Below are 26,418 nucleotides of genomic sequence, written 5' to 3' on the forward strand. Positions count from 1 at the left end.
TCGCATCGCTTCGCACCGCTTCGCACCGATTCGCATCGCTTCGCACCGCTTCGCATCGCTTCGCACCGCTTCGCATCGCTTCGCATCGCTTCGCATCGCATCGCATCGCTTCGCATCGAATCGCATCACTTCGCATCGCTTCGCATCGAATCGCATCGCTTCGCATCGCTTCGCATCGCTTCGCTCGGAAATGTATGCGTTAATGTCACGAAATGGAGACATGAAGTTTCTCATTTATGGCTCCCTACCACCTCCCACATAACTTCTTGGCCTAGGCCATGAAGTATGTATGAAAATCATTATTGTCCGCTGCTCTAACTTTATAATTTTACTTACTAACATTAAACTGACAAAGGAAAAATTACGAACAGCAACCACCACTACCTATATGCATTTGCGATACTGCGATGCGATGCGATGCGATGCGAAGCGATGCGAAGCGATGCGAAGCGATGCGAAGCGATGCGAAGCGATGCGAAGCGATGCGAAGCGATGCGAAGCGATGCGAAGCGATGCGAAGCGATGCGAAGCGATGCGAAGCGATGCGAAGCGATGCGATGCGATGCGAAGCGATGCGAAGCGGCGCCAAGCGACGCCAAGCGACGCCAAGCGACGCCAAGCGACGCGAAGCGACGCCAAGCGACCGAAGCGACGCCAAGCGACGCGAAGCGACGCCAAGCGACGCGAAGCGACGCCAAGCGACGCGAAGCGACGCCAAGCGACGCCGAACCGATGCGAAGCGACGCGAACCGATGCGAAGCGATGCCAACCGATGCGAAGCGATGCCAAGCGATGCCAAGCGATGCGAAGCGATGCGAAGCGATGCGAAGCGATGCGAAGCGATGCGAAGCGATGCGAAGCGATGCGAAGCGATGCGAAGCGATGCCAAGCATGCAAGCGATGCCAAGCGATGCGAAGCGATGCCAGCGATGCGAAGCGATGCCAAGCGATGCGAAGCGGTGCCAAGCGATGCGAAGCGATGCGAAGCGATGCGATGCGAAGCGATGCCATGCGAAACGATGCGATGCGAAGCGATGCGATGCGATGCGATGCCAAGCGATGCCAGGCGACGCCAAGCGACGCCAAGCGACGCCAAGCGACACCAAGCGACGCCAAGCGACGCCAAGCGAGCCAAGCGACGCGAACCGATGCGAAGCGATGCAACCGATGCGAAGCGATGCCAAGCGATGCCAAGCGATGCAAAGCGATGCCAAGCGATGCGAAGCGATGCGAAGCGATGCCAAGCGATGCGAAGCGATGCCAAGCGATGCGAAGCGATGCCAAGCGATGCGAATCGATGCCAAGCGATGCGAAGCGATGCGATGCGAAGCGATGCGAAGCGATGCGAAGCGATGCGAAGCGATGCGAAGCGATGCGAAGCGACGCCAAGCGACGCCAAGCGACGCCAAGCGACGCCAAGCGACGCCAAGCGACGCCAAGCGACGCGAACCGATGCGAAGCGATGCCAACCGATGCGAAGCGATGCCAAGCGATGCCAAGCGATGCAAAGCGATGCCAAGCGATGCGAAGCGATGCGAAGCGATGCCAAGCGATGCGAAGCGATGCCAAGCGATGCGAAGCGATGCCAAGCGATGCGAATCGATGCCAAGCGATGCGAAGCGATGCGATGCGAAGCGATGCGAAGCGATGCAAAGCGATGCCAAGCGATGCGAAGCGATTCGAAGCGATGCCAAGCGATGCGAAGCGATGCCAAGCGATGCAAAGCGATGCCAAGCGATGCGAAGCGATGCCAAGCGATGCGAAGCGATGCCAAGCGATGCGAATCGATGCCAAGCGATGCGAAGCGATGCCAAGCGATGCGAAGCGATGCCAAGCGATGCCAAGCGATGCAAGCGATGCCAAGCGATGCCAAGCGATGCCAAGCGATGCAAGCGATGCGAAGCGATGCGAAGCGATGCGAAGCGATGCGAAGCGATGCGAAGCGATGCGAAGCGATGCGAAGCGATGCGAAGCGATGCGAAGCGATGCGAAGCGATGCGATGCGAAGCGATGCGAAGCGATGCGAAGCGATGCGAAGCGATGCGAAGCGATGCGAAGCGATGCGAAGCGATGCGAAGCGATGCGAAGCGATGCGAAGCGATGCGAAGCGATGCCATGCGAAACGATGCGATGCGAAGCGATGCGATGCGATGGATGGGATGGATGAGGATGGATGGAAAAATATATTTCTTCACATTGTTTGAGAAAAAGCACTAATACAAGCCTCGGCAGAACAGGGATTGCTGGACTCGTTCTATCCGCCTCGTCTACGACTCGGCCGTCTACCCGAACTCGTCCATCAATCCCTTACTTCATGGCCTCTGCAGTAATGTACTATTATGCACCCAGACTCGAGAACAGATATTCGTATTTCTCATACAAATATCTACCTATAAATTTCACCTCGATACCTCCACGCGTTCCCGAGAAAAAGCGTCTTAACAGAAAGACAGACGACAGAAGGACAAAAAGTGATCCTACAAGGGTTCCGTTTTTCCTTTTGAGGTACGGACCCTAAAAACGACGAGGAATGCGCGTATTGCGCGTGCATACTCGCTCGATAAATGAGGATAATCTGCCATTTAACGTTACCAAGCTACCGTAAATAGTAATATAAATACCGTTAAAATGATTTAACGATACTTTTGAATTAACGTTAATTTAATGAATAGCTGATAACGTTACCATTTTTTTTACCCGGTAAAAGTTGTATAAGTAACGGTAATCGTTTAACGTTAATTATCATTTAACGTTAAATCGGTTTGACAGTTGGTAACGTTACCACTTTTTAACGGTATTTAAAGCCCTGAGATGGATGGCGGCTGGTTGACAAAGGGTGACAGAGGCATTCGACACCAGTGTTGCCACGTGCGCTATGCGCATAACCATTTGTCCCGAAAAAATGCGCTCGTGCCTAGATAAAATACGACGTCCCAAATTACCACATTTTTCAAAATACTCTACGAATAATGTTCCTAAAGAAATTATTATTCGTAGAAAATACTATATTGCCTATTTATTACATTCCCATTAAGTATACCAGATGTCCAAAATATGATATTTCACCAAAAAAATCACTTCCTTGAGTAATTAATTTTCAATTGAATTAATCTTCAATTTCGTAAGTGGTTCAATTCAATCAACGAGATTCTGGTAAACTAGAAATGTGGTGAATAGGTAATGTACGTATTATTTTGAAAAGTATGATATTTTGGGAACGTGGTATTTAAGCATGAGCGAAAAAATGGACATCTATTATAATTTATAATAGAGAAATATGCAAGTATTTTTTCATTTGTTCAAATAAATCTTAAGTACTTGACGAACAAGTCGTGAAATAATTTTCTGAAGACATGAATGATTTAAATTGTCAATCAGACAGAAAATAAATGAAATATGTAGAAAAATTACTGGTGCATGTTATTTGTATTTCTTAAGTTATTTTTGTAAAATGAACTTATTTATAGACAGACATCTTTCATTAATGAACTATGCCATCATTCATTATTATGCAACGACTACAAGTCAAGTAAGCATTTTTTTCGAAAGAGATGGAATGCAAACTTCATTCGCTCTTATATACCTTGCTTATTTTTCGACAGAATTGATGATTTTTACGGCATTCATTTTACTATCCAGTTTTGTATCACGTTAAATTGGTTAAGAGAAAATTTGTGTTCCATGCATATTTCATATTTCCCATTGTTGATGTTGAAGCCAACAGTTTTATAACAAAATTGATGCTCTTGGGTTGACTTCTAAGTATAAACAGCAAAATGGCTTATAAACGCAAAGGAAACGATGTTACTAATATAATAATACCATCGCTGCGATCGATTTGAAAAACGATAACTTTATTTGTAAGCCCCTGTGATTTTATTTATTTATACTATCAAAATACTTACTCATTCTTTTACTAACGAACCCAAGTCATTACCGGTACGGTTCTGCAGGATAATCCTGAAATTTAAATACATTCTATATCCTGAATAATATTATACAGTTTTAGGAAAAATATTTTCGGCGAAAAATCAGGATCTCTTTAAAGTAGTTTGAATTTTTACATCATTTTTGGGTAACGTTGAAATAATGGCAATAGCAACACTGAGCTTTCCAGAAGTGGAGGGGTGAGCGATCCGGAAGGTTCATTGACAAAAAAAGGTCAAGATTCTCGACTCGAGAACATTTGAATAGTGATGTGCTCATACGACAAATGTATTATCGATTTATTACTTCAAAAGGACTATGCTATGGTAAAATAAAAATACCATGGCAGCTTAGTGTTATAGTAGAAAACCCTTTTACTTTTACTTTGTCCTGATAGCAATGCATATAAATAAAGCATCGTTCTTTGAAAATACAAATTGCCTTGTACTATATTTAACTAGTGTAGTGGAGTGGATGCGAGATGCAATAAATAAAACGTTAAATCACTTGAAAGAACTATAATTTACACAAGTAATACACTCGGTAGGTCTTTAGTAACAAAGCACAAAAATACGTCTTACGATACGAGTATGTGGTACAATTCCTTACAGCACGCAACGGGAGCGGCAAGCGGACTGGCGGCGTGTTGTAGCGCGCGCGCTGGAACGAACCAATTGCGTACGAGCGAGAGCGACTGATTGACTTCCCGCGTGAAAGACTGAGACAGATGTCTGCGCGCGGCGCGCGGAAATTATTGGAACTAAACTGGCTAACAGAAATGAACGAGAGCGCGAAAGCGGCGAGTGAATATTTCGACCGTTTAAAAATGAATTTAATGCAGCAGCGGGTTTACTTCCTACACTAGTTAAATGTTTTTCGTCGCCATTCGTGACATTGATGAAAAAGGTATGCATATAAAAGAAAAGAAAGAAAGAAAGAAATCATTTACTCGTGTCAAAGTACGAAAAAAAGTACAAAAAAAGGAAAGTACGAAAGCATCTGTTATAAACATGCATGTGTAAGTTTTAAAGCCTTTTAGAGCGAGAGTTGGGGAGTTGAGTAGGTATGCATAATATGAGGACCGCATTCTGTGAATAGTTTTTCAACTCAGCTTAGTAAAAAGCTTGTAAATTATGATTCTGAATGTTGCCAGGTCGGTGATTCTTTTATTTTTCATCCTCTAAGACATCATGTAAATGGACCAAAAAAATACTTTAAGAACCATTTTAATTTTTAAAATCGAGTTAGTAGTTTCAGACTAGTAGAGTAGTTTCAGATTACCTCCTACAAACAAAGAAACAAACAGTTGCTTCTTCTACTTGCTGAAACTACCGATTCGATTTTAAAAATTCTATCGCCAATACAAAGTTAAACTATTCCCGATTGACATATGCTACTTTTTTAGTACTTTCTTATATATTACTATCTTTTTTATAAACTAGATTTCTCAAAATGTTACTCTTTAGTTTTATTATCGATAAATTATCATTGTGACGCTTAACGCGCAACACTATTCATTACACCGGCATGCGGCAAAACGTCAGTTGCCGAAATTTTTTAACCAATAGAACAGCAGCGCGTCAGGAGGGAACGCATTCTATTGGTCGAAATGACAGAATATTCCAGAATATCCTAGTGACGTCGAGTGGAGAGGCGCACGCATATAAATTTATTGAGCGTCAGCGACGCCATTTTATTATTTCACGAGAAGTGACCGTCAATCGCGCACGCTTTGCTAAGCTGTTCTCTAGATAAGTCTACGACTGAAGTATTAGTTAAATTTATACAAAGTGAGTACTCCTTATTAATTTTTACTAGTTTTCATTGTGTTTTTGTCGAATCTTTATTTTCTTTAATTTATTTTTGTAGGAATTTGATAGGCAGTGCCTTAACTTGGTTACCTAAATTTTCGGTGTCAATGAGTCATCGTTTTATCTCGTGATAGCAACTAGTTTTCCACTGACTGAAATGCCGTCGTTCAAGATTTTTTCAATTCAAGTGTTATTGTGTTAATTACATTTATCAAAAAATTCCTTTGTCATTCGGCTAATCGGCTTTGCACGCCATCTGCATTGCACCGAATTAGCACGTGGTCTCTGATCATTATATTTGAAGGCCTTCAAACTGTGCTAGTAATTTTTCCATTGTGCTAATACGCCCATAAACCTGTGAAACGTTATTCAAGGTGAATTTTTCCACGCGAAAACTGCATTCGAGAACGTTCGCTCGATCGATTTTTCTGTTATGGCGGCCGCGCGTGGGGCGTTTTCTATTTCCATCGTTCTCCGTTTAGATTAAGTTTATTCTGGAAGCGTGTTAATTTTAGCTTTATTCACAGATGGCTGCAACTAAAGCTCCTGCAGTTGGTATCGATTTGGGGACCACGTACTCTTGCGTGGGTGTCTTCCAGCATGGAAAAGTTGAAATTATCGCTAACGACCAGGGAAATAGGACAACGCCCTCTTACGTCGCGTTCACCGACACTGAGCGTCTTATCGGAGATGCCGCGAAAAACCAGGTGGCGATGAACCCTAACAACACCATTTTCGGTAAGTTTTATTGCTGATTTTTACTAGTTAAATACGATCGTAATTTGTTTCGTGTGAGCCGACGCTCGGCCATGTTGGCATCTGCATCACGTTTGATTTACCTGTACACGTGTTTTTTTTTACTTATTTATTGTCATAATTTCATAGTGTGTGTCTGTCTATTGAATAGCACCACGTGGGTTACCATCATCACAGCAACAATCCATATGCTAAGCTACCTTGATAAACCAGATCAGCAATAAATTACAAATTTTAAGTGTAATTTAACAGCTTTAATTTTGTTAACCAATCTGTACAGTCAAGTGCAAAGATATAGACACGGCCAAAGTTACAAATATGTATACTTATGACTATATGCACTTAACATCAAGATCTTGTATAGTTGGTATGTATTTTTACAACGGCTGTGTCAATATCTTTGCACTTGACTGTACCTATTAACTTGCACATTAATTTATATAAAACCCTTTAATTTTACTTTTGTTTTAATATAACCTAAACCATTAGCTTTTTACATCATTTGTGGAAGCTTGCAGTTTCTGATGTAGGTCACTTGTTCTTAGATAACAACAAACCACTCCTTTTCAGTGTGATAAACGTCTGATACTAACAATGTGTAGCAGATGCATACATAATTCAATATGTACCTACATACTTACTGGCCTTTGTGTCACTTACTGATAGTCTGATTCAGCTTGTAGGGTTTTGGTGCCAATGACCTGGTTACTACTAATTACCTGCTTTTGGGCAGCAATGAGATGTAGTACACTAGGAAATAGTGTAGGCGGAGATTGTAATTTAGGGGCACAATGAGTAATGCTTTCTAGAAGCACAATTTGTGCTAGTGAGTCATGTTTCCATACAAATTAATCTTAAATTTTTTTGGAATTCTTCAATGACTAAGCAGACATGATGCAATTATGGCAAATATTGATTTGTTCCTTGTTATTTCCTTACCTAGTGGTTGCTAGTCACAGCAACTGTTTACTTATTTGAATGATTTAGGAGCATTTATTTATGCCATGCAAACTTGCTTGTTATTGAAAACAATGCAACTTAATGGTTCTACAAGTAACTAAGTTTTCATGATGATACCCAATATACTAGACTAGAGTCTCTGACCATATTGAATGATAAAAGTATTCTGAGGACATTCCCATCCTACAAACATTAGCTTACTGCATGGCACAAGTACTAATGTGCATTGTTCTCGTTGTTACAGACGCAAAACGTCTTATTGGTCGTAAATTTGAAGATGCCACAGTACAGTCCGACATGAAGCACTGGCCTTTCGAGGTTGTCAGTGATGGAGGCAAGCCAAAGATTCAAGTAGCCTACAAGGGTGAAAACAAGACTTTCTTCCCCGAAGAGGTGAGCTCGATGGTGCTCACCAAGATGAAGGAAACAGCCGAGGCGTACCTTGGCAAAACGGTGCAGAATGCAGTAATCACGGTTCCGGCGTACTTTAACGACTCACAGAGACAGGCCACCAAAGATGCTGGCGCCATATCAGGCCTGAACGTACTCCGAATCATCAATGAACCGACCGCTGCAGCGATTGCGTACGGACTTGACAAGAAAGGTGGTGGCGAACGCAACGTCCTCATCTTCGATCTGGGCGGCGGCACCTTCGACGTGTCCATCCTGACCATCGAGGACGGCATCTTCGAGGTGAAGTCCACCGCCGGCGACACCCATCTGGGAGGCGAGGACTTCGATAACCGCATGGTCACCCACTTCGTCCAGGAGTTCAAGAGGAAGTACAAGAAGGACCTCACCACCAACAAGAGGGCGCTGCGTCGTCTGCGCACCGCCTGCGAGCGCGCGAAGAGGACTCTGTCCTCGTCCACCCAGGCCAGCATCGAGATCGACTCCCTGTTCGAGGGCATCGACTTCTACACGTCGATCACCCGCGCTCGCTTCGAGGAGCTGAACGCCGACCTGTTCCGCTCCACCATGGAGCCCGTGGAGAAGTCCCTGCGCGACGCCAAGATGGACAAGTCGCAAGTGCACGACATCGTGCTGGTCGGCGGCTCCACGCGCATCCCCAAGGTGCAGAAGCTGCTGCAGGACTTCTTCAACGGCAAGGAGCTCAACAAGTCCATCAACCCGGACGAGGCCGTCGCGTACGGCGCCGCCGTGCAGGCCGCCATCCTCCACGGGGACAAGTCCGAGGAGGTACAGGACCTGCTGCTGCTGGACGTCACGCCGCTGTCGCTCGGCATCGAGACGGCTGGTGGAGTCATGACCACGCTCATCAAGCGGAATACCACCATCCCCACCAAGCAGACGCAGACCTTCACCACCTACTCGGACAACCAGCCCGGTGTGCTCATCCAGGTGTTCGAGGGCGAGCGCGCCATGACCAAGGATAACAACCTGCTCGGCAAGTTCGAACTGATCGGCATCCCGCCCGCGCCGCGCGGCGTGCCACAGATCGAAGTCACCTTCGACATCGACGCCAACGGCATCCTCAACGTGTCCGCCGTCGAGAAGACCACCAACAAGGAAAACAAGATCACCATCACCAATGACAAGGGCCGTCTCTCCAAGGAGGAGATCGAACGCATGGTCAACGAGGCCGAGCGCTACCGCAACGAAGACGACAAACAGAAGGAGACCATTCAGGCCAAGAATGCGCTCGAGTCGTACTGCTTCAACATGAAGTCCACCATGGAAGATGAGAAGCTCAAGGACAAGCTGGCAGACTCCGACAAACAGACCATCCTCGACAAGTGCAACGACACCATCAAGTGGCTCGACTCCAACCAGCTGGCTGACAAAGAGGAGTATGAGCACAAGCAGAAGGAGCTCGAGGGCGTCTGCAACCCCATCATCACCAAGCTGTACCAGGGTGCCGGCGGAGCCCCCGGCGGCATGCCCGGTGGGATGCCCGGGTTCCCTGGCGGAGCGCCCGGCGCCGGCGGCGCTGCCCCCGGAGGCGGTGCCGGACCCACCATCGAGGAAGTCGATTAAACATTCCAAGCAAAAATTTACCACCGTTGCCGCCCTTGAGGCGTATTGAATTGAAACTCAAATAAATGATTGAAACTTATTTGCTTTGTTTGATTTAATTAGGAAGCATTTTCAATAGTACTGTGCGAGGATTATTCACGTGTCAGAATATAAGGTTCTGGCTGTTAATAAATATTTTTTATAGGTAAAATGATTTTAAAAATTGGGTCAGTAGGTTTTGAGTTCAACCAAATGTACAATCAAATCTTTTTATTTAATAAGTGAACGTTACCTCTCACATTTTAGGGTTCCGTACCCAAAGGATAAAAACGGGACAGGGGACTATTACTAAAGGGCAACACACACAGAGAGCGGGCGCGGGTCGGGTCGTGTCCGCCGCGGGAGCCGCGCGGTTCGTTGTATTCACACAGAGCGCGGGTCGGACCCGCGACGGGCCCGCGGCGGCTATCAATGTTGCCAGTTTAGTGACTTTATCCCTAGAAGTGACGGCTTTTGCTTAAATCTTAGCGACCAAAAAAAAGTTTTGATTAAAAAAATGGTTTATCTGGCGACTTTTGGAGTACAAATGAAAACAGTAATAAGAATAAGAATAATTTTATTTTCTCAAACATGCTCGGAAATGTATGCGTTAATGTCACGAAATGGAGACATGAAGATTCTCATTTATGGCTCCCTACCACCTCTCTACATAACTTCTTGGCCTAGGCCATGAAGTATGTATGAAAATCCATTATTGTCCGCTGCTCTAACTTTTTAATTTTACTTACTAACATTAAACTGACAAAGAAAAAATTACGAACAGCCAACCACCACTACTCTATAAGCATTTGCGATACTGCGATGCGATGCCATGCGAAGCGATGGGATACGATGCGAAGCGATGCGATGAAGTAATAAAGAAACAGACTTACAAACTTTCGCATTCATAATATTAGTGGGATGGGATTAAAAGTAAGTGTTTTTGTATATTATGTATGTTGTTCGACAGTCAACGTCATAAATAAGTGATCACTTTTTAGGTATAGGTACCTTGTCGCTTTCAGTCGTTACACAATTTCGTATGGCTTATCAAACATGACGTTAAAGTGCCAAGGTACAAAAGTGATCACTTATTTATTACGTTGAATGTACCTACACGATATGTCATTAATTAATTATAATATTTATCTAATTAGTTATCAACATTTTTTTTTCACGTAACCCAACCTTTCAGACCGCCAGTGCCCTGTTACTACCAGATTATTGTATTGTTACACAATTTACATAAGTATTCCAAATTTCAAGTCAATCTGACTACTGGAAGTGGTCAAAATATACTTGCAGAATTTGACTACAGACGGACAGACAGACAACGGGACATGTGAAACTAAATAAAAGGTTGTAAAAAGTAGCCTTTATGTTATTCCAGCTATCTACGTACCAAATTTCATTCAAATGCCGTTTTAGTGTGAAGGAGTAACAAACAAACAAACACACACACACACGCACACACACACACACACACACACACACACACACACACACACACACACACACACACACACACGCACACAAACTTTCGCATTTATAATATTTACTTATATATAGTACTTGTCAATTTAATTAGCTGTACATGGCTGACAATTATATTTTTATTAGAAAGTTAACAGTGTGGATTTTACTTTATTATTTAAATTTATGTAATGGTTAAGTTACAGAAATACGTTACTTTAACTTCCCTTAAAAAAAAAGCCTGGGTGCCGGTAGCCCAGTAACACACTGTAGATAGGCAATGCTAATATATCGATACTGTGGAGTCAAAGTTATCGATACTATCAAAAATTCGATATATCGTTGCAACCCTACCTGTCAAAGGACGCCGCGTGCGAAGGTAATGCCATAAATCGCACGCGGCATCCTTTGACAGAGGCGGCGCGTGTCAAAGCGGCGGCGCGATACAAACACCGGCCATTTGCCGCTCGGCACGGCTGCCAAATTAGGGTTTTCCCCTCAAATTTAGGGGGTAAATAACTGGGATGGGGTATTTTTAAGGATTGTTGGGAAGTTTTGCTTTTTATATTTATTTTGTATTTCTTATATTTCACATTATTTCTTGATAAAAAAAATAAAAATACAAAATTATTGGGCCTGGGGTAACCCGATCTAGCCAGTCAAATTTGATGACTCAGCATGACCCAGCAGGATCGTGAGGTAGACGACTATTGTTCCATACCTGCTGGCTCGTGCTGAGTCACCGACTTCGAGCTTTCAAGGGTTTTGCGGTCGGTTCCATTTTTTGTTATTTTTTTGGAGTCGGTTTTACTTTCTTCTTAAAAAAATATTTTTATACGTATTAACCTGTTGAACCTAATAAGATTTTGCATTACCTGCAGCAACGCATGCTAAAATGTGGTATAGTAGTTAGGTTATATTAACATATATATGTTTTATCCAATATAGCTTCCATCGAAAATAGCCTAGTGTGTATTTCTTTTCAGACTGTTCCATATGGGTATCAAATGAAAGGGCTCGAAAAATAGAATCTTCACACGAAAAAAAATCAAATCCAATGTCGCTGCCATCACAAAAGCAAATGTAATCGTCTGGACCATAGTTCAAAAACGGAACCCGTATAGTTTCGCCATGTCTGTCTATCTGTCTGTCCGTCCGCGGCTTTGCTCAGGGACTATCAATGCTAGAAAGCTGTAATTTTGCACGGATACATAATGAAAACTATCCCGACAAAATGATACTTGTACAATGAAAATTAAAAAAAAAAAACATTTTGTGGGTACCTCCCATAGACGTAAAGTAGAGATTTTTTGTATGTAAGTAAGCCGGTGGGTGGAAAATTAAAAAAAAATCTGGATGGTAAGTATATCAAACTTACAATCCTGCCTGATGTCATTATACGACATGTTGCTGTGTGTGTAATCATTCACTTCATTCTTGTGGCACTACCTATACTACCATGTTTTAGGGGGATTTCCAATTAATTATAGCAATTTTAGGGGTTTTTAACTTAAGTTTTAGGGATAAATATTTTTGAGAGTTGGTAACTCTGCGCTCGGCCCGCGCGCTGTTTGTGACGACGGGCGACGGGCGCGGGCCCGCGCACGACCCGCGCCCGCGCCCGCGTTCTGTGTGAAGGCTTCCATATACCGCCATGCAAATACGCCCGTCGCGGGCCCGCGCACGACCCGCGCCCGCTCTCTGTGTGTGTTGCCCTTAAGACTTCACTGCCTGTCCGTCCGTCCGTCTGTCTGTCTGTCACCAGGCGTTGAACCATGTTGACCCGTCGGTTGAAGTTTTCACTTATTTATTCATGTTGCTGCTATAACAACAAATGCTAAAAACAAAATAAATATTTTAAAAGGGGGCTCCCCAACGAACTCGCTTTATTTTGCTAATAACGTCTATGTTGTATAGGTAATGGTACGGAACCCTTCGTGCGTGAGTCCCGACTCATTTGGCCGGTTTTTAATCGAATGAATGGGTATCGAATATAGAGCCGAGATTAATGAGATTCATATAAATACATGTAAAATCATGTAAAAAATTCAACTTCCTTACAATGCGTCCGTCTTTGTACAATCGAGTTCATAAACTTGAGCAATAATTTTGATTAAATATATGAACGGCCGTTTGAAAAAAAAAGTGTACTCTTTATTTTTTTAAGGAAAAAACATGATTTTTCCTACTCAGAATCACGAGCACAATCGATTCCGATAGTTTAAAAAAATATCCTCATTTTTTTATACAAAATTTTATGAGTCAGTTTTGTCACGCCCATACTGAGTATGAAAAAAAAACGTCGCAAAACCTGTCAATTTTTTTGGGGACATTTTTATAAACTATCGGAATCGATTGTGCTCTTGATTCTGAGTAGGAAAAACCATATTTTTTCCAAAATTTCCAAAAAAAGAAAGGATACACTTTTTTACAAAACGCCCGTGTTCAGTCAGATATTTATGATCAAATTTTTGCTCACAAGTTTATGAACTCGACTGTACTAATACGTAAGTAACTGTCAGTGTGTCTTAGCTCCACGCATAAACCGCTGAACCGATTTAGATTAAAATTGATATGGAGATATTTTTTTGGGTAGTCCTAATAAGACAGTTTTTATCCCGGAAAATAGATATTTCCCACGGGCGATAAACGAATTCTTTGCAGCCTGGAAGTGCAATGTTAAAATTACGTGCTCACCACTGATTTTAAACAATCCTAATATCAAAACTCGTAAGTCCGGTTTTTAGAGAACGTATCCACGGTGGGACGGGAGGACTTTGACCCACAAGTCAGGGAGATATGTGCTTATCATGTTTGTCCGGGGTTTGTTAGTTTACGGGCCGTAAACTGCGAGACTTGGCATTGTATTCAGTCATGGATTCACATAAGAAATTGTTATCTACTCATGCGATAACTTTTATGTTCATGTACAGTCGAGTTCATAAAGTTGTGAGTTAACAATATTATAAACGTTCCGTTCCTTGCAGAATGTGTTGTTTACCTCTGCCTCTTTAGGTATTTTATAGGAAGACGTTTCTGTTTTTAACAAAATAGGAAAGTTTTATACTTATTGTTTTTAATTATGTTATGAAAAATAGCAAAGTTAAGCTCACTAATATTTATTATATATGCGAAAGTTTTGTAACGACATAGAATTATTTTTATTTCGGAAAATTGCATAGTTCCCGCGGGATATCAATAAACGAATTCTACGTGAACGGAGTCGCGGGCAAGAGCTAGTCAATGAATAAAATGAACCTAATATTGATGTCTTCGATACTTCAATTAGAATTAAGTTTGGACTGTACCTACACTAAAAAAATGAAATTTATTAAATACTTCCTAAGGCGTGCACTAAGTATAAAGAAACTATTTTACTTCTGTCCATTCCTATACTGAACAGACTGTACCAAATTTCAAGATTTTAAACATCGCGGTTGAAATTTCTAGATTTTATTCCGATCCCGTGGGAATAACCGGATAATAAAAAGTAGTCTGTGTTATAGCCATCTACATAACAGATTTAAATAAGCGCCATCTTAGCAAACGCCAGCGCCAGTGAGCAAACATAGAAACTCCAAATCCTACATCGTGCCATCGAAGTTTTTCAACTCGGGAGGCATACGAGTATCATACAAGGGTGACACTATGTACAGGCACGGATAATACCGACACGGAAATACTTAGCGACCTGATATTTCGTGTACCTACACGCCCCTACAAACTGGTGTTAGGCACTTGTCCCACCGCCGACGATGAGCGAGAAGCGAGCAGAGCGAGTAACTAGAAACGAGTGCGTGAGCAGCGAGAAGCGAGTGTAGTTTTGTCGCTCGGCTGTAAGCGAGTGTTCGAGTGCGACGGGCGATTACTCGCTCCACTCGAATCGCTCGTGCGGGGCGGCCGCCAAGCTGACATAGCTCTTGTCGCTGCGACAAAAGATGTAAGAGCGAGTTCTCCCGGACAGTGTGAAGATTAATATATGTGTCTCTTTTACTCACACAGGATCTTATATCTTTTGTTCGTTTCTTGAGCGAGAAAATAGTCGATAGCCAATCGTTTCCTCGCTGGCGGTGAGACAAGTGCCTTAAACTGGCAAGAGTTTCTATGGGCGTTTGTACATCAGAGCCCAATTGCATAATAAAGTACAAGCTAATAGTATTAGTGAATTTCAATACAAAATCGCTAATAATATTAGCTTGTACTTTGTCATGCAATCGGGCCCTGGTCGGTATTTCGGTATTTCCATGTCAGTATTGTACGGCCGGTAAATAGTGTCACCCAAATCCAACTTCTGACGCTCTTCCATGTCGGACCTCGGTATATTATGTTACTAGCTTTTGCCCGCGGCATCGCCCGCGTGGAATTCGGTTATCGCGCGCCGTTCCCTCGGGAACTGCATGTTTCCGAGATAAAAAGTAGCCTATGTCACTCTCTGGCCCATAAAATAAACTAGTGCCAAAAACCACGTCGATTCGTCGCTCCGTTTCAACGTGAAAGACAAACATAAACACACACACTTTCGCATTTATAATATTACTTAGTATGGATTAATGGAACACTTGTTTTGAAAAAAAAAACTGAACTGAAATTATTAAATTAGAAATTGTTATCCATTCATTGTTCATTGCATATGTCTAGTTCACGTTTTTAACTGCTCGAAAGTGAATTGGAAGAGATCGCTCTTTAACTTAATGCCGCCTATTGTTTACCTCTACTTTTAATCTTCTTTAGTAAAGTAAAAAATTATGAACGTTTAAAGGCGGGATTTCGGGAAATTTGAGAAAAAACATTTAAAAAATCATATTATCTCCAAAACCGTGACCCCTAGAGCCCAAGGTCCAAGGGTGAAAAGATAGCAAATAACCCCAACAATATCCCAAAAAAATTTGACAGTCCATTTGCCGAACACCCTGTATATGTATGTATATCGGAACTCGATAAGCGAGAAGTCACTATGACAGGTCAAAAAATGCCATGAAACTCCGCTCTCAGGTAATAAAGTAGCTAGGTAGGTTTAGATCCAGTCTCTTCCGGCCTAGCTATTCTTAGATGGTACTCGGTAAATGGGCCATTGTATGGGACCTTGCCTGGACATATTTGGTCTAGGTCTCGTTACGACCCTGTGCCTAAACCGGGCATGGCCGAGAATTGCCTATTTATGGTGAGGAATAAAACCAACATGCGAAGATCATAATACACAATGATCCTTAGCTTCTTTTGACGCATCTTCTAGTAGAAAACTAAACCTATGTGATGAACTGATGATTTTATTCTGGAACGAAACGAAAATATTCGATGGAATTAATGGAAAACAGCTGGAATTCCGATTAAGATCTCTTGGCTTCTATTTGTAATGTTTAGTCTGGAAGTTAAAAATAAACTGTTCTGAGAATCTCGTGGTTAACCTAGGATATTATTTATTTCTGGACGCCCTTGGTGAATGAAGGTTGATCAGGTTGATGTATCAAATGACGTCTGATAAGATTACAGCTGATACGATATGCGGAAAGGTAGTGGGTAGTTGATATTTATAACAATGTCCAGTCTATAGGGGATACCGAGGAGAGTTGTGACAGAGAGAGTAGTGACAGCGTAGATTTTTTGGAGCATATGAACTGCTAGCGAGCTCGCAATAGCGCGCGTTTTTAGGGTTTAGGAGCCAAAATGGCAAGACGGAACCCTTATAGTTTCGCCATGTCTGTCTGTCTGTCTGTCCGTCTGTATGACAAAATGGTACAATTAAAAATTTAAAAAAAAATTTTTTAGGGTACCTCCCATAGACGTAAAGTGGGGGTGATTTTTTTTTCTCATCCAACCCTATAGTGTGGGGTATCGTTGGATAGGTCTTTTAAAACCATTAGGGGGTTGCTAAAACGATTTTTCGATTCAGTGCTTTGTTTGCGAAATATTCAACTTTAAAGTGCAAATTTTCATTAAAATCGAGCTTCCCCCCCCCCTCTAAAATCTAAACCGGTGGGTGGAAAAATTTGAAAAAATTCAGGATAGTAAGTATATCAAACTTTCAAGGAAAACTATAACGGCTAAGTTTGCTTGAGAATTATTAGTAGTTTATGAGTAAATAGCAGTCTAAGGTATAAAATATACCTAAACTTGGAAGATTCCGTATAAAATACGAAATCCTTAAAAAAATATTACTTAATTTTTTCGTAATGGCTACGGAACCCTAGTTTGGTCGTGTACACTGTAGGTGACTGTGCACAGTACAAACCCTTTCTAAGAATGGCTTTGGCCATCGTTTTAACGCTGACCCAGTGCGGATTGGGAACTTGACACACCATCGAATTACTTCACAGATGCTTTTTAAACTCTACGCAAATAGAGGGTTTGAAGTTTGACACCATGTCTGTCTGTCTGTAACATTGTAGCTCTCAAACGGATGGACCGATTTCGATACGGTGTTTTTAGGTTAAAGCGAGTTTTCTTGCGGTGGATCTTAGCTATGTTTCATTAAAATCGGTTCAGTCATGTTTGAGATATTGAACTTTGAATTGAGTATATCAAGGGTTTGAAAACTTTTCTAAGTCGTTTAGGTTAGGTATCCTTTACCGCAAAGTAGATAGTAAATGTTGCAATGGGGACTAGACTTTAAGTACGTCTACAGATAAGAAAACTTTTCTTCTTAAGCAGCGTTTCCACCAATGATGTGCGAGGATGTGTTGCGAGGAATATGTTTTTATTAACCAATAGAAACGCTTCATTTTCCTCGCCTCGCTCTGCTCAGCTGTTTCCACCAGAGATGTGCTGTGCGAGGAGGATGTGAGGACGCAGCTTTATTCTGTTTCATTAAAAAATAAACAATTTTTAATTTAAACATTTTATTCATACATAATTTGTGCTATAACAAACCAACGGGACATTCGAAACGTACCTACAAAATATCACGATTATATATAAATCGATTTCTGTAGTTCATTGTCTACAGTTGTTAAAATTAACCAATTAACCATCAGCAAGCATTTGCTGGGGCCGGGAAATAATTATAATTTATAAAACACATTCAAAATTGTATGTAAGTTAGGTAGCAGTAAAGCCGTTAAACCTTAACTCACAATTTTATTGTATCTAATTCGGAAAAGGTGGGACCTTTTCGGCATTTTCGGAAAACATTCCACAAAATTTAAATAAATGTACGAAACAATCTTTAATGTTTCACAGTTCATTAAATCAAACATAGTTACTTATTTGCTATTGCTACACAATATTAAAATGTACCCGCGATCATGAATCAAGTAGATGCGTACCATTATGTAGGTAGTAAAATTATGTTTAAATAGGATGTGGTACTTACAATCTTCACAAATACTTTGTGGGTTCGTACAAATGAACTCAAACAGTCATCAAGCTTTTGCGAGTTAAGATTAAGCATGACAATTACCGGGAGAAATCATTGAAGGAATCATTGGGGGATTGTATTGTAATACAAAACAATAATCTAAACCAAGCGTTAGATAATGCTTAAATCCCGGCCCTCAGCTGTACCCTATAAAGTTAACCTTAACTAATTATATACAGAGGCTCTAGACAAATCACCGACCGGCGTAAACGCTACAGGATGAGAATGAAATATACAATGTCATTTTGTTATTATGCAATATTCTCATCAGCCCAGCAATTGACTTTTATCATTTATCTTTATTTAAGTGTAGACGAGGCCAAAGTTGTTACTAATTCAGTACCTAACAGCATTCGTTCTAGCCTTGAAGAACCCTATTTTATACGTCCAGTGCCCTTAGTGTAAGTTTTCGGCTACAAAATACGTCTCGATAGCGTTCGCGTTAAAATCTCAATTTGTATGGAAACACGAACAGCGCCTCTAGCGGAACGTTTGCGATGTTCGTGTTTCCATACCACAGAAAACCAGCGTTACTGCACATAATGTGCGGCAACACATGCTGAGTGGAGACCCTTTTTGGTATCCTGCCGTGTCACCTAGTAACATAGTTTTAGTGCTAGTTCTAGTCATAGTTTTAGGTGGTACATTTTGGAGCCAAAATAAACTTTTCTTTCTTTCTTTCTTTCTTTCTTTCTTTCATACAAATTGAGATTATACGCGAACGCGATCGAGACGTATTTTGTAACCGAAAACTTACACTAGGGGTACAGATATAAAGGTACATGGTACTATATGGTTAAGTGTGACAGGAGTAATTTTAAAAGCTTTTATTTAACTTGCAATGGTTAATGTAAAAATATACTCAAGGGCACAAAATTTGGCCCACTCTAAATTACCTATTTCAGCATACATTTGAGGGCCAGATTTTTTGCCGCTCTGTATGTTTCGTAGGTATGTATGTATCTATGTGCGGGTCAAATCTTGCAAGTTAAATTTGACCCACTTCATACATGTGTAGATTGGGTGAAAAAGCAATGTTATTTTCTTTAATTTTACTGTAATTTGCATGTATTTTGTTTGTAATTATATATTTTAGTTTATTTTGAAAAACTATCTTACTGCCAAGTTTCTTGTGGCGCATTCTTCTTGGCAATAAATAGTGACATGTCCCTTTTCGGCCTACTTACGCACTTACAAAATGACCATTTTTATTTTGTCAGAATTTCACTCGCATCGTCCAGCGTCGGTGCCGGTAGGGTTGCCTACGAGCATACACTAACGAGTACAAAATGAGTCCATGATATCTAACTAAAGCTACGCTCGCTATCCGGAACTCCCCTGGACAATAAGGCCTGGCCTAAGCCACATTATACGCGATCCGACTTAATTATTTATTAACGGGCGATTTGGTCGCAGTTTGATGTCAATGATCTGTCATTATAATAGTATAGATAAGCAAAAGGATTCCGGGTCGCGTTTTGCTGGAAAAGGACTTTTTTAACCACCGACGTAAAAAGACACGAATGTCTGTCTGTCTGTGTCATGGACTGTTTCGATGCGGTTTTTTTTGGTCAATTCGAGTTTCCTTAGCGGTGTTTCTTAGATACGTTTCATTTAAATTGGTTCAGAGTTTTTAGAAATTTGAAATGACAACATCCGGAGTTTTTCATTTAAGTTAGTTAGTATTACTAATAGTATGAACGCGAAAGTTTGTATCGATGCTTGTTACCCTTTCACGCAAAAACTACTGAATGGATTTTAATGAAACTTTACAATAATATAGCTCATACACCAAAATAACACATAGGCTACTTTTTAACCCGATATTCCCGTGGGATCGGGATAAAATTGATAGAGTGCAACTAAATCGCCCATCATTGATTATTATATAATTAGGTACCCACTAAAGGCAGAAGATATATGACGTGCTAATCAAATTTTAATTGTACCTATTCTTTGAAAAGCAAACCATAAGGCCTTTAGAAGCTATGACAGCTTAGAAGATGAACACACATTTTACCTTAACACTCCTGCTACCACAAGCAAGATAAGCTACATCTGCGCGGTGTGTATGTGTTTTCATGCATATACACGCCATCCTTCACTTTCAAATAAACAACATAAGTTCCATAGACTTAACTTCCGCACAAGACAGAGTGTTTCAAACACTACATGAGTTCATCTCCAAGGTCATTCTCCTTAGTGTTTTTTATATAGTTACTGAACGCTTTTTGTATTTTGAAATTATGCCAAGTCGTTTATATCATATAAAATTAATGAACCATGAAATTCTTCAAATATTTCGGGATAAAGACGCGCGTGATGTTAATTTACCATCAAAAGTAGGCCATTTCTTTTGTTTGATTTTCTTAAATTAACACTATAATTTATCTCTGTTAAAAATACACGGGTACAGTTTAAAAAGTTGGACCATGTCGTCTGATAGTTAGTTAAAATTATACTTACTAACGACTGACTGGAAAAAGTTCTATTGTGACACAAATTTACCCATACCTACCTACTATACAGGGTGATTGGGGAGGGCAGCATGATCAACCCTACACCCTCAGTTATTGATAATGGATCGTTCACAATCACATTTAAGTAAAACCCTCACACTTAATTGCAGTGTGAGTGTGACCATGCACTTCATTTAAGATACCTGCTGAGCTGGAAACGTTGCATTTTTGTTATTTTTTCTCGATTATTCCATAAAAAATAAAAATTTGGTCTGATAGAACTCTTCTTAATATAAAAGTGAATGTGTCTACTCTAATAATTATTCGTGATAGACTTTTATTTTCTTTAAAAACCGTTAAATAAACATTTGTTCATTTTCAAAAAAAATAAAAGACTATATCTATATTACGAATAATTATTGAGTTGACACATTAACTTATATATTAAGAAGAGTTCTATCAGACCACATTTTTAATTTTCATTAAATTTTTATGGAATAATCGAGAAAACTAACAAAAATTCAACGTTGCCAGACATAAAAAACCGGCCAAGAGCGAGCCCAAGATAGGGTTCCGTAGCCATTAGGAAAAAATCAAGTAATATTATGTGCGTTATAACACAATTAAAACACTTAATTACTACAGTCTTAAAATCTATTATCAGAAAAAGAGCGTATCTTCAAGGCTCTTACGTCCTTTTGTTAAGAAGCGCAGTTTTTCGGCAATAACTCAAAAACTGTATATCCGATCATGTCGAAACCAATTTTCGTTCAAAGTATTTATTAAGCGTGCGGGGGTGGACACAATTTTTGCTACTTTGGGAGTGATTATTTCCGGAAATCTTCACTTAATCAAAAAGTTTTTGAGAAACCTTACTATCTTTTCAAAAGAGCTGTCGAACTATGTGCCACACGTTGATGCTAATTATTTTTTTTTTTCAATTTCTGTTACGTGTATGGAGTGCCCCCTATAAATATTTATTTTTGCAATTTAACTACAAAACTAAACAAAACAAAACTTTGACAAGACATCTGTACTCCAAATTTCATTGATATACATCTTGTAGTTTCGAGTAAAATGCCAGTGGCAGACAGACGGACTTGACGAAACTGTAAGGGTTCCGTTTTTGCCATTTTGGCTCCGAAACCCTAAAAAACAGTTAACCTCACTAATACTGATACCTTCTTCGATATAACAGCGTAACTAACTGAATCCTGTAGGGTTGGTCCTGTACCCTTAGTGTAAGTTTTCGGTTACAAAATACGTCTCGATCGCGTTCGCGTTAAAATCTCAATTTGTATGGAAACACGAACATCGCAAACGTTCCGCTAGAGGCGCTGTTCGTGTTTCCATGCAAATTGAGATTTTAACGCGAACGCGATCGAAACGTATTTTGCAACCGAAAACTTACACTAAGGGTACGGGACGACGCCGCACCGTAGACATGTGGCGGCTGGCTGTGTATCGACGAACGATCGAATGCTCGACTTACGTCTTCAAATAGTAAGCGAATGTTTTGTGAAAACGCCAGACTAGAGGCACTGTTCAGTTCACGTCTCCCGAATTTACCTTGTATGTATGTAGGTATGTTTATTACGAGTGGTCTATCGAAAAATGGAATGTTTCATATAAATTTAACTACCAGTGTTGAAAGACCAACTTTTTGAACAATCCACACGTTAACACAATCTTCTGCCATGATATGAAATATAGGTAAAGGTATCATGAAAGTCCATTAACGTTTATATAATCTCATCTGTATCTACATTAACAGTACCATCAATAATGTAAATAATAAATACATGTATAATCACAGTTTTATATCATTTATCGGCCTGTAATGGACAGTCATTACCTTTAACATTTATTTACAAACCATAGGGAAATGGTTCAATAAATTAAGAACAAATTTTTTATCATAATTTCATTTATCAGTTGTACGTTTGCTCAATGAAAACAAAGTTTTTTTTCATTAAAGGATTCGCATCCTATTCTCTTGGCTATACACGCGGAGGTGTTCTACCAACTGGACCACTGTTTGCGGCGAGTTGGTAGGAAAATAAATAAATAAAAGGACACTTGGCGCGTATAACCAGAGGCTTTGTTTATTACACTCGGAAGCACAATCGTTTTCCCCAATTATCTCTGTCAAACGTTATAGGATGAGAGTGGTACGTGACGGTGAATACGATCGTCAACGCCTGTGCCCTTAGTGTAAGTTTTCGGTTACAAAATACGTCTCGATCGCGTTCGCGTCAAAATTTCAATTTTTATGCAAACACGTACAGAGTCACTAGCGGAACGTTTGCGATGTTCGTGTTTCCATACAAATTGAGATTTTAACGCGAACGCGATCGAGACGTATTTTGTAACCGAAAACTTACACTAAGGGTACTGGGAGTCAGGCAATACGGCCACAGGATATTAAGTATGTTATGTCCTACTCATAGATTTTGTATGTCAATAATGAACTGTGTTATCACTTAAGCGTCACTAAAAACCAGATTTCACAGTTAATTGTGGATTAATCTGAGCTAAAATTAAATGTTCTTAATCTTCTTAAATTACAAGGAATACTTGTATAATAGAGTCAATTACATAACCGTCTATGGAAAATTACCGGCACAATGATGAACCAGTCCCCTATAAATATATTAAAATTAAATTAACATAGTTTTCCAATTAATCCTAATATATGTCAACGATGAGAAGAGCCCCCGCTCTGCTGAGTCGCTGTAGTGTTCAGCAAGTTTCATTAAATTATTTGGTACTTTATAGCCTCGAAATCAGTCTTTTAAGCTCATTGATTTGCGAGAGGGCTCTCTTTATCGTCTAAGTTTATCCAGAACGCTAACCCACTCACATTTAGCCGTTTTTGGTTATCATTCTGAACATATAAGTATTAATTCTTATCGTCACTTACTGCTAGGTTATACTTAGGCGAAGCAGTAGATACAATTTACTTAAGCCATGACATATCGTTTTGCCAAGCCGATGACGGTCGAAGATTTGTGGAAGTATTCTAGACTATACAAAGGGTCCTAAGATCTTAGGACTAGAAGCAGGCTCTGCTATGAAAGAATCGGAGGATCGTGCATGGATGGTTTTACAAACCTCTTAACTTGTATGCTAAAAATAAATTGACATAATATTACTTGACAATTTTTGAACGAGGAGAACATGTAGTAAAAAATTATCTGAAACTACAAGTGGACTTTCGAGACAAGTGTTAGTTGTGTCACGGCAGTTGTGGCGATAAACCAGCAGCTAATTAAGGTTGCCGTTGGTTGTGGTTGTTGGGTGTTTGCTTAGTAGCAATTTATGAGTCTGGATACATCAGTGCATTTAATTTGGTAGTACAATCGAACGAATTAAAGGATTGGTGACGACGTACAACTTTATATGCTGTGGTCAACTCAGCAGCTGAGACTGGAATTTCCTTTTCTGAATCTTTCTTTATCATAAAAGTAGAAATATCCTTATCCGCATTTCCCCACCACCGGTCGGACGGGCCATGTGCCCGTTCCATTTTGTCGAAATACGGGACATGTAGTAATACGGGACGGGATGATCAACTACGGTGACAGTCCCGTATATACGGGACGTATGGCAACCCTACAGATAATGTATGACACTAAAGCGGCGTCGATGTTACTGCGCTTGAAAGGCGTAACATACAATTTGGCAGTAGATTTATCTACCTCTCTGTCGCAGCGACGCTGGCACCACTGACGCTTGCTTCGAAATTTTTTGATTTATTAATTTTAAAATGGTTATGAAAATAAACATGGCGATTCAGGTTCGTAGGTATTTGGACTGTTTAGTTTATCTTAGCTATCGTGCTAGGGGGTCTACAATTAAATCTATGAAGAGCTATTTCAAATGGGTTTCATTAGAACGGACAGAAAGTCAGTGCATGGAGCGTTAAATTCTATAATTTTATTACTTATTTCAATTTAAAGATCAATAAATTCAATCCTTCAACCAAAACCCTACTACTGCGCGTCCATTTTTTGATTTGGGTCACAGATGCGGACCCCCGTCAAGAAACTCGTGACAAAACTAAAGAAATACTTAATGCTTGTAAAACTGAAATAAAATATACTTCTTGTGGTCAAATAAAGATTAGTAAGAATGTCAGGATCACATCTTCCGAAACGTAAAGCCAGAATAAAAACACGAATGTACTTTGAATTGCAGACGATATTGCTTGGAAACAGATGTTGCATTAGAGCAAGAGATTATAACATCAACACGCTCTAATTTTAGCTCTAAAGTAAATATCAATTAAATACATTTTTGATTTTTGGATTCAGTTAAAGAATTAACACATTCTCCAAAGCACCTTATAAGAACTCTATTCAGATTTGTTATTTATCTAAATTTCGTTTTAACGATCTATATCTTATAACTAGTCTCATAACACGGGGTTGATCGAAATTGTACTTACTTAATACTTATAAAGTGTTCCACACGAAACAAGTCAGCTTAGTAATCGGCTTACAAATAGACGCAGTATTTTTTTTAGTTCTAATTGCTATTAGGATGTTAACTTAAACAACATAATGCACGTGACCTAATTAATCAGCACCAACCCTGGCCCTTGATCAATCTTTACGATCAGAATCATGCAACAATTGCAGCTCCCCTTTATAATCTCCCTCGAATTCTACTTTATGAGCCCCTTTAGAACACGTATCCCAATTGCTTTATTAGGTCCGAATTTGGCTCATGCAGTCAGTTAAGTGTCAAGGATGTCATCTACGTATATCGTACTTTGTCGATCAACAGATTTCTTGACGCATTTTATTTTTAGTTATTACCCTAAGATTCATAATTACATTAAAGACTCTTGCAATTATGTCAATATTTTAATAATATCTAAGTGATTAACTTTGATAAAGCGCTTTTAGTAGACTGTATAAACAACATCGCAATAGCAATAAGAACATAATAAATACTTAGCTGTTTACATTTTACACACAAGACCCAACGACGTTGCGGATCTACTTTAACACTGCTTACAACTCAGTAAAAATCAAATGTCAATTATTAGCCATGTCCGTTTATCATATATGGACCACCGTCACTATCAGTTTTGTCACTCATTTATTCAATTCCTGTTTCAAATCCAACTTTAGTCACATCCAGCCTAGTCTAGAGAAGTCAGATGAACGCTTACAACTTTTGCATGCCAGGTGCACTTTGCGCCCTCGGTTCTACATCCACGCGTAGGCTGGTGATCCATCTGAAGACAGCGAGTCGAGGGAACGACGCACTGATTTGGGTCGCTGCTGTCAGTAGAGTGAGGAGCTGGAGCAAGGTCCATCCACGCCCTGGAGTTGCTGGTCGGGGTTCGTGGAGAGCTGGAATATATTGGGGGGTTAAGTAGGTTTCTAAGATTGAGGGAGTTGTTTCGAGAGATTTGCCATTTTCTGGTCAAATGCATAAAAAAATGTATCACATTTTGCAGGGATAGCATTTAAAAAGGATGAGAATTGCGATCAAATTCACGCGAATATCGAAATTAAATACTTCAGATGCACATAACGTTAAAACTGAAGTCGCGCCAATTTGATTTGTGGACATGGTCACGTAGCATGTTTACAGAATATACAAACATGAGGCGAAAAGGTATCAACTTGTCATACATTTTATTTTA

The 26,418-nt window shown here is 40.4% G+C and overlaps 2 protein-coding genes across 2 annotated transcripts in view; one reads left to right on the forward strand and one right to left on the reverse strand.

Moving 5' to 3' along the window:
• The first annotated feature begins 5,582 nt into the window (after nt 1–5,582).
• Nucleotides 5,583–9,531, forward strand: LOC141427246 (heat shock 70 kDa protein cognate 4). The gene is made up of 3 exons (XM_074086493.1): nt 5,583–5,717; nt 6,266–6,476; nt 7,699–9,531. Exons 2-3 carry the CDS (start codon nt 6,266–6,268, stop codon nt 9,450–9,452), a joined length of 1,965 nt encoding a protein of 654 aa, XP_073942594.1. The 5' UTR covers nt 5,583–5,717; the 3' UTR covers nt 9,453–9,531.
• Nucleotides 9,532–17,768: 8,237 nt separating this feature from the next.
• LOC141427248 (uncharacterized) overlaps nt 17,769–26,418 on the reverse strand; it is a 72,839-nt gene continuing 64,189 nt past the window's right edge. Inside the window, exon 8 of the mRNA XM_074086500.1 lies at nt 17,769–26,122. Within this exon, the coding sequence (XP_073942601.1) occupies nt 26,054–26,122 (69 nt within the window). The 3' untranslated portion in view covers nt 17,769–26,053. The remainder of the gene's footprint in view (nt 26,123–26,418) is intronic.

The sequence above is a fragment of the Choristoneura fumiferana genome, chromosome 4, assembly GCF_025370935.1.
Source record: "Choristoneura fumiferana chromosome 4, NRCan_CFum_1, whole genome shotgun sequence".
Lineage (NCBI taxonomy): Eukaryota > Metazoa > Arthropoda > Insecta > Lepidoptera > Tortricidae > Choristoneura > Choristoneura fumiferana.

Bases quoted from the DNA above. Each gene is read 5' to 3' on its own strand.
- LOC141427246 (XM_074086493.1), top strand. From the start codon at position 6,266: ATGGCTGCAACTAAAGCTCCTGCAGTTGGTATCGATTTGGGGACCACG. The intron at 6,477-7,698 runs GTAAGTTTTATT...TCGTTGTTACAG, and splicing joins CCCTAACAACACCATTTTCG to ACGCAAAACGTCTTATTGGT.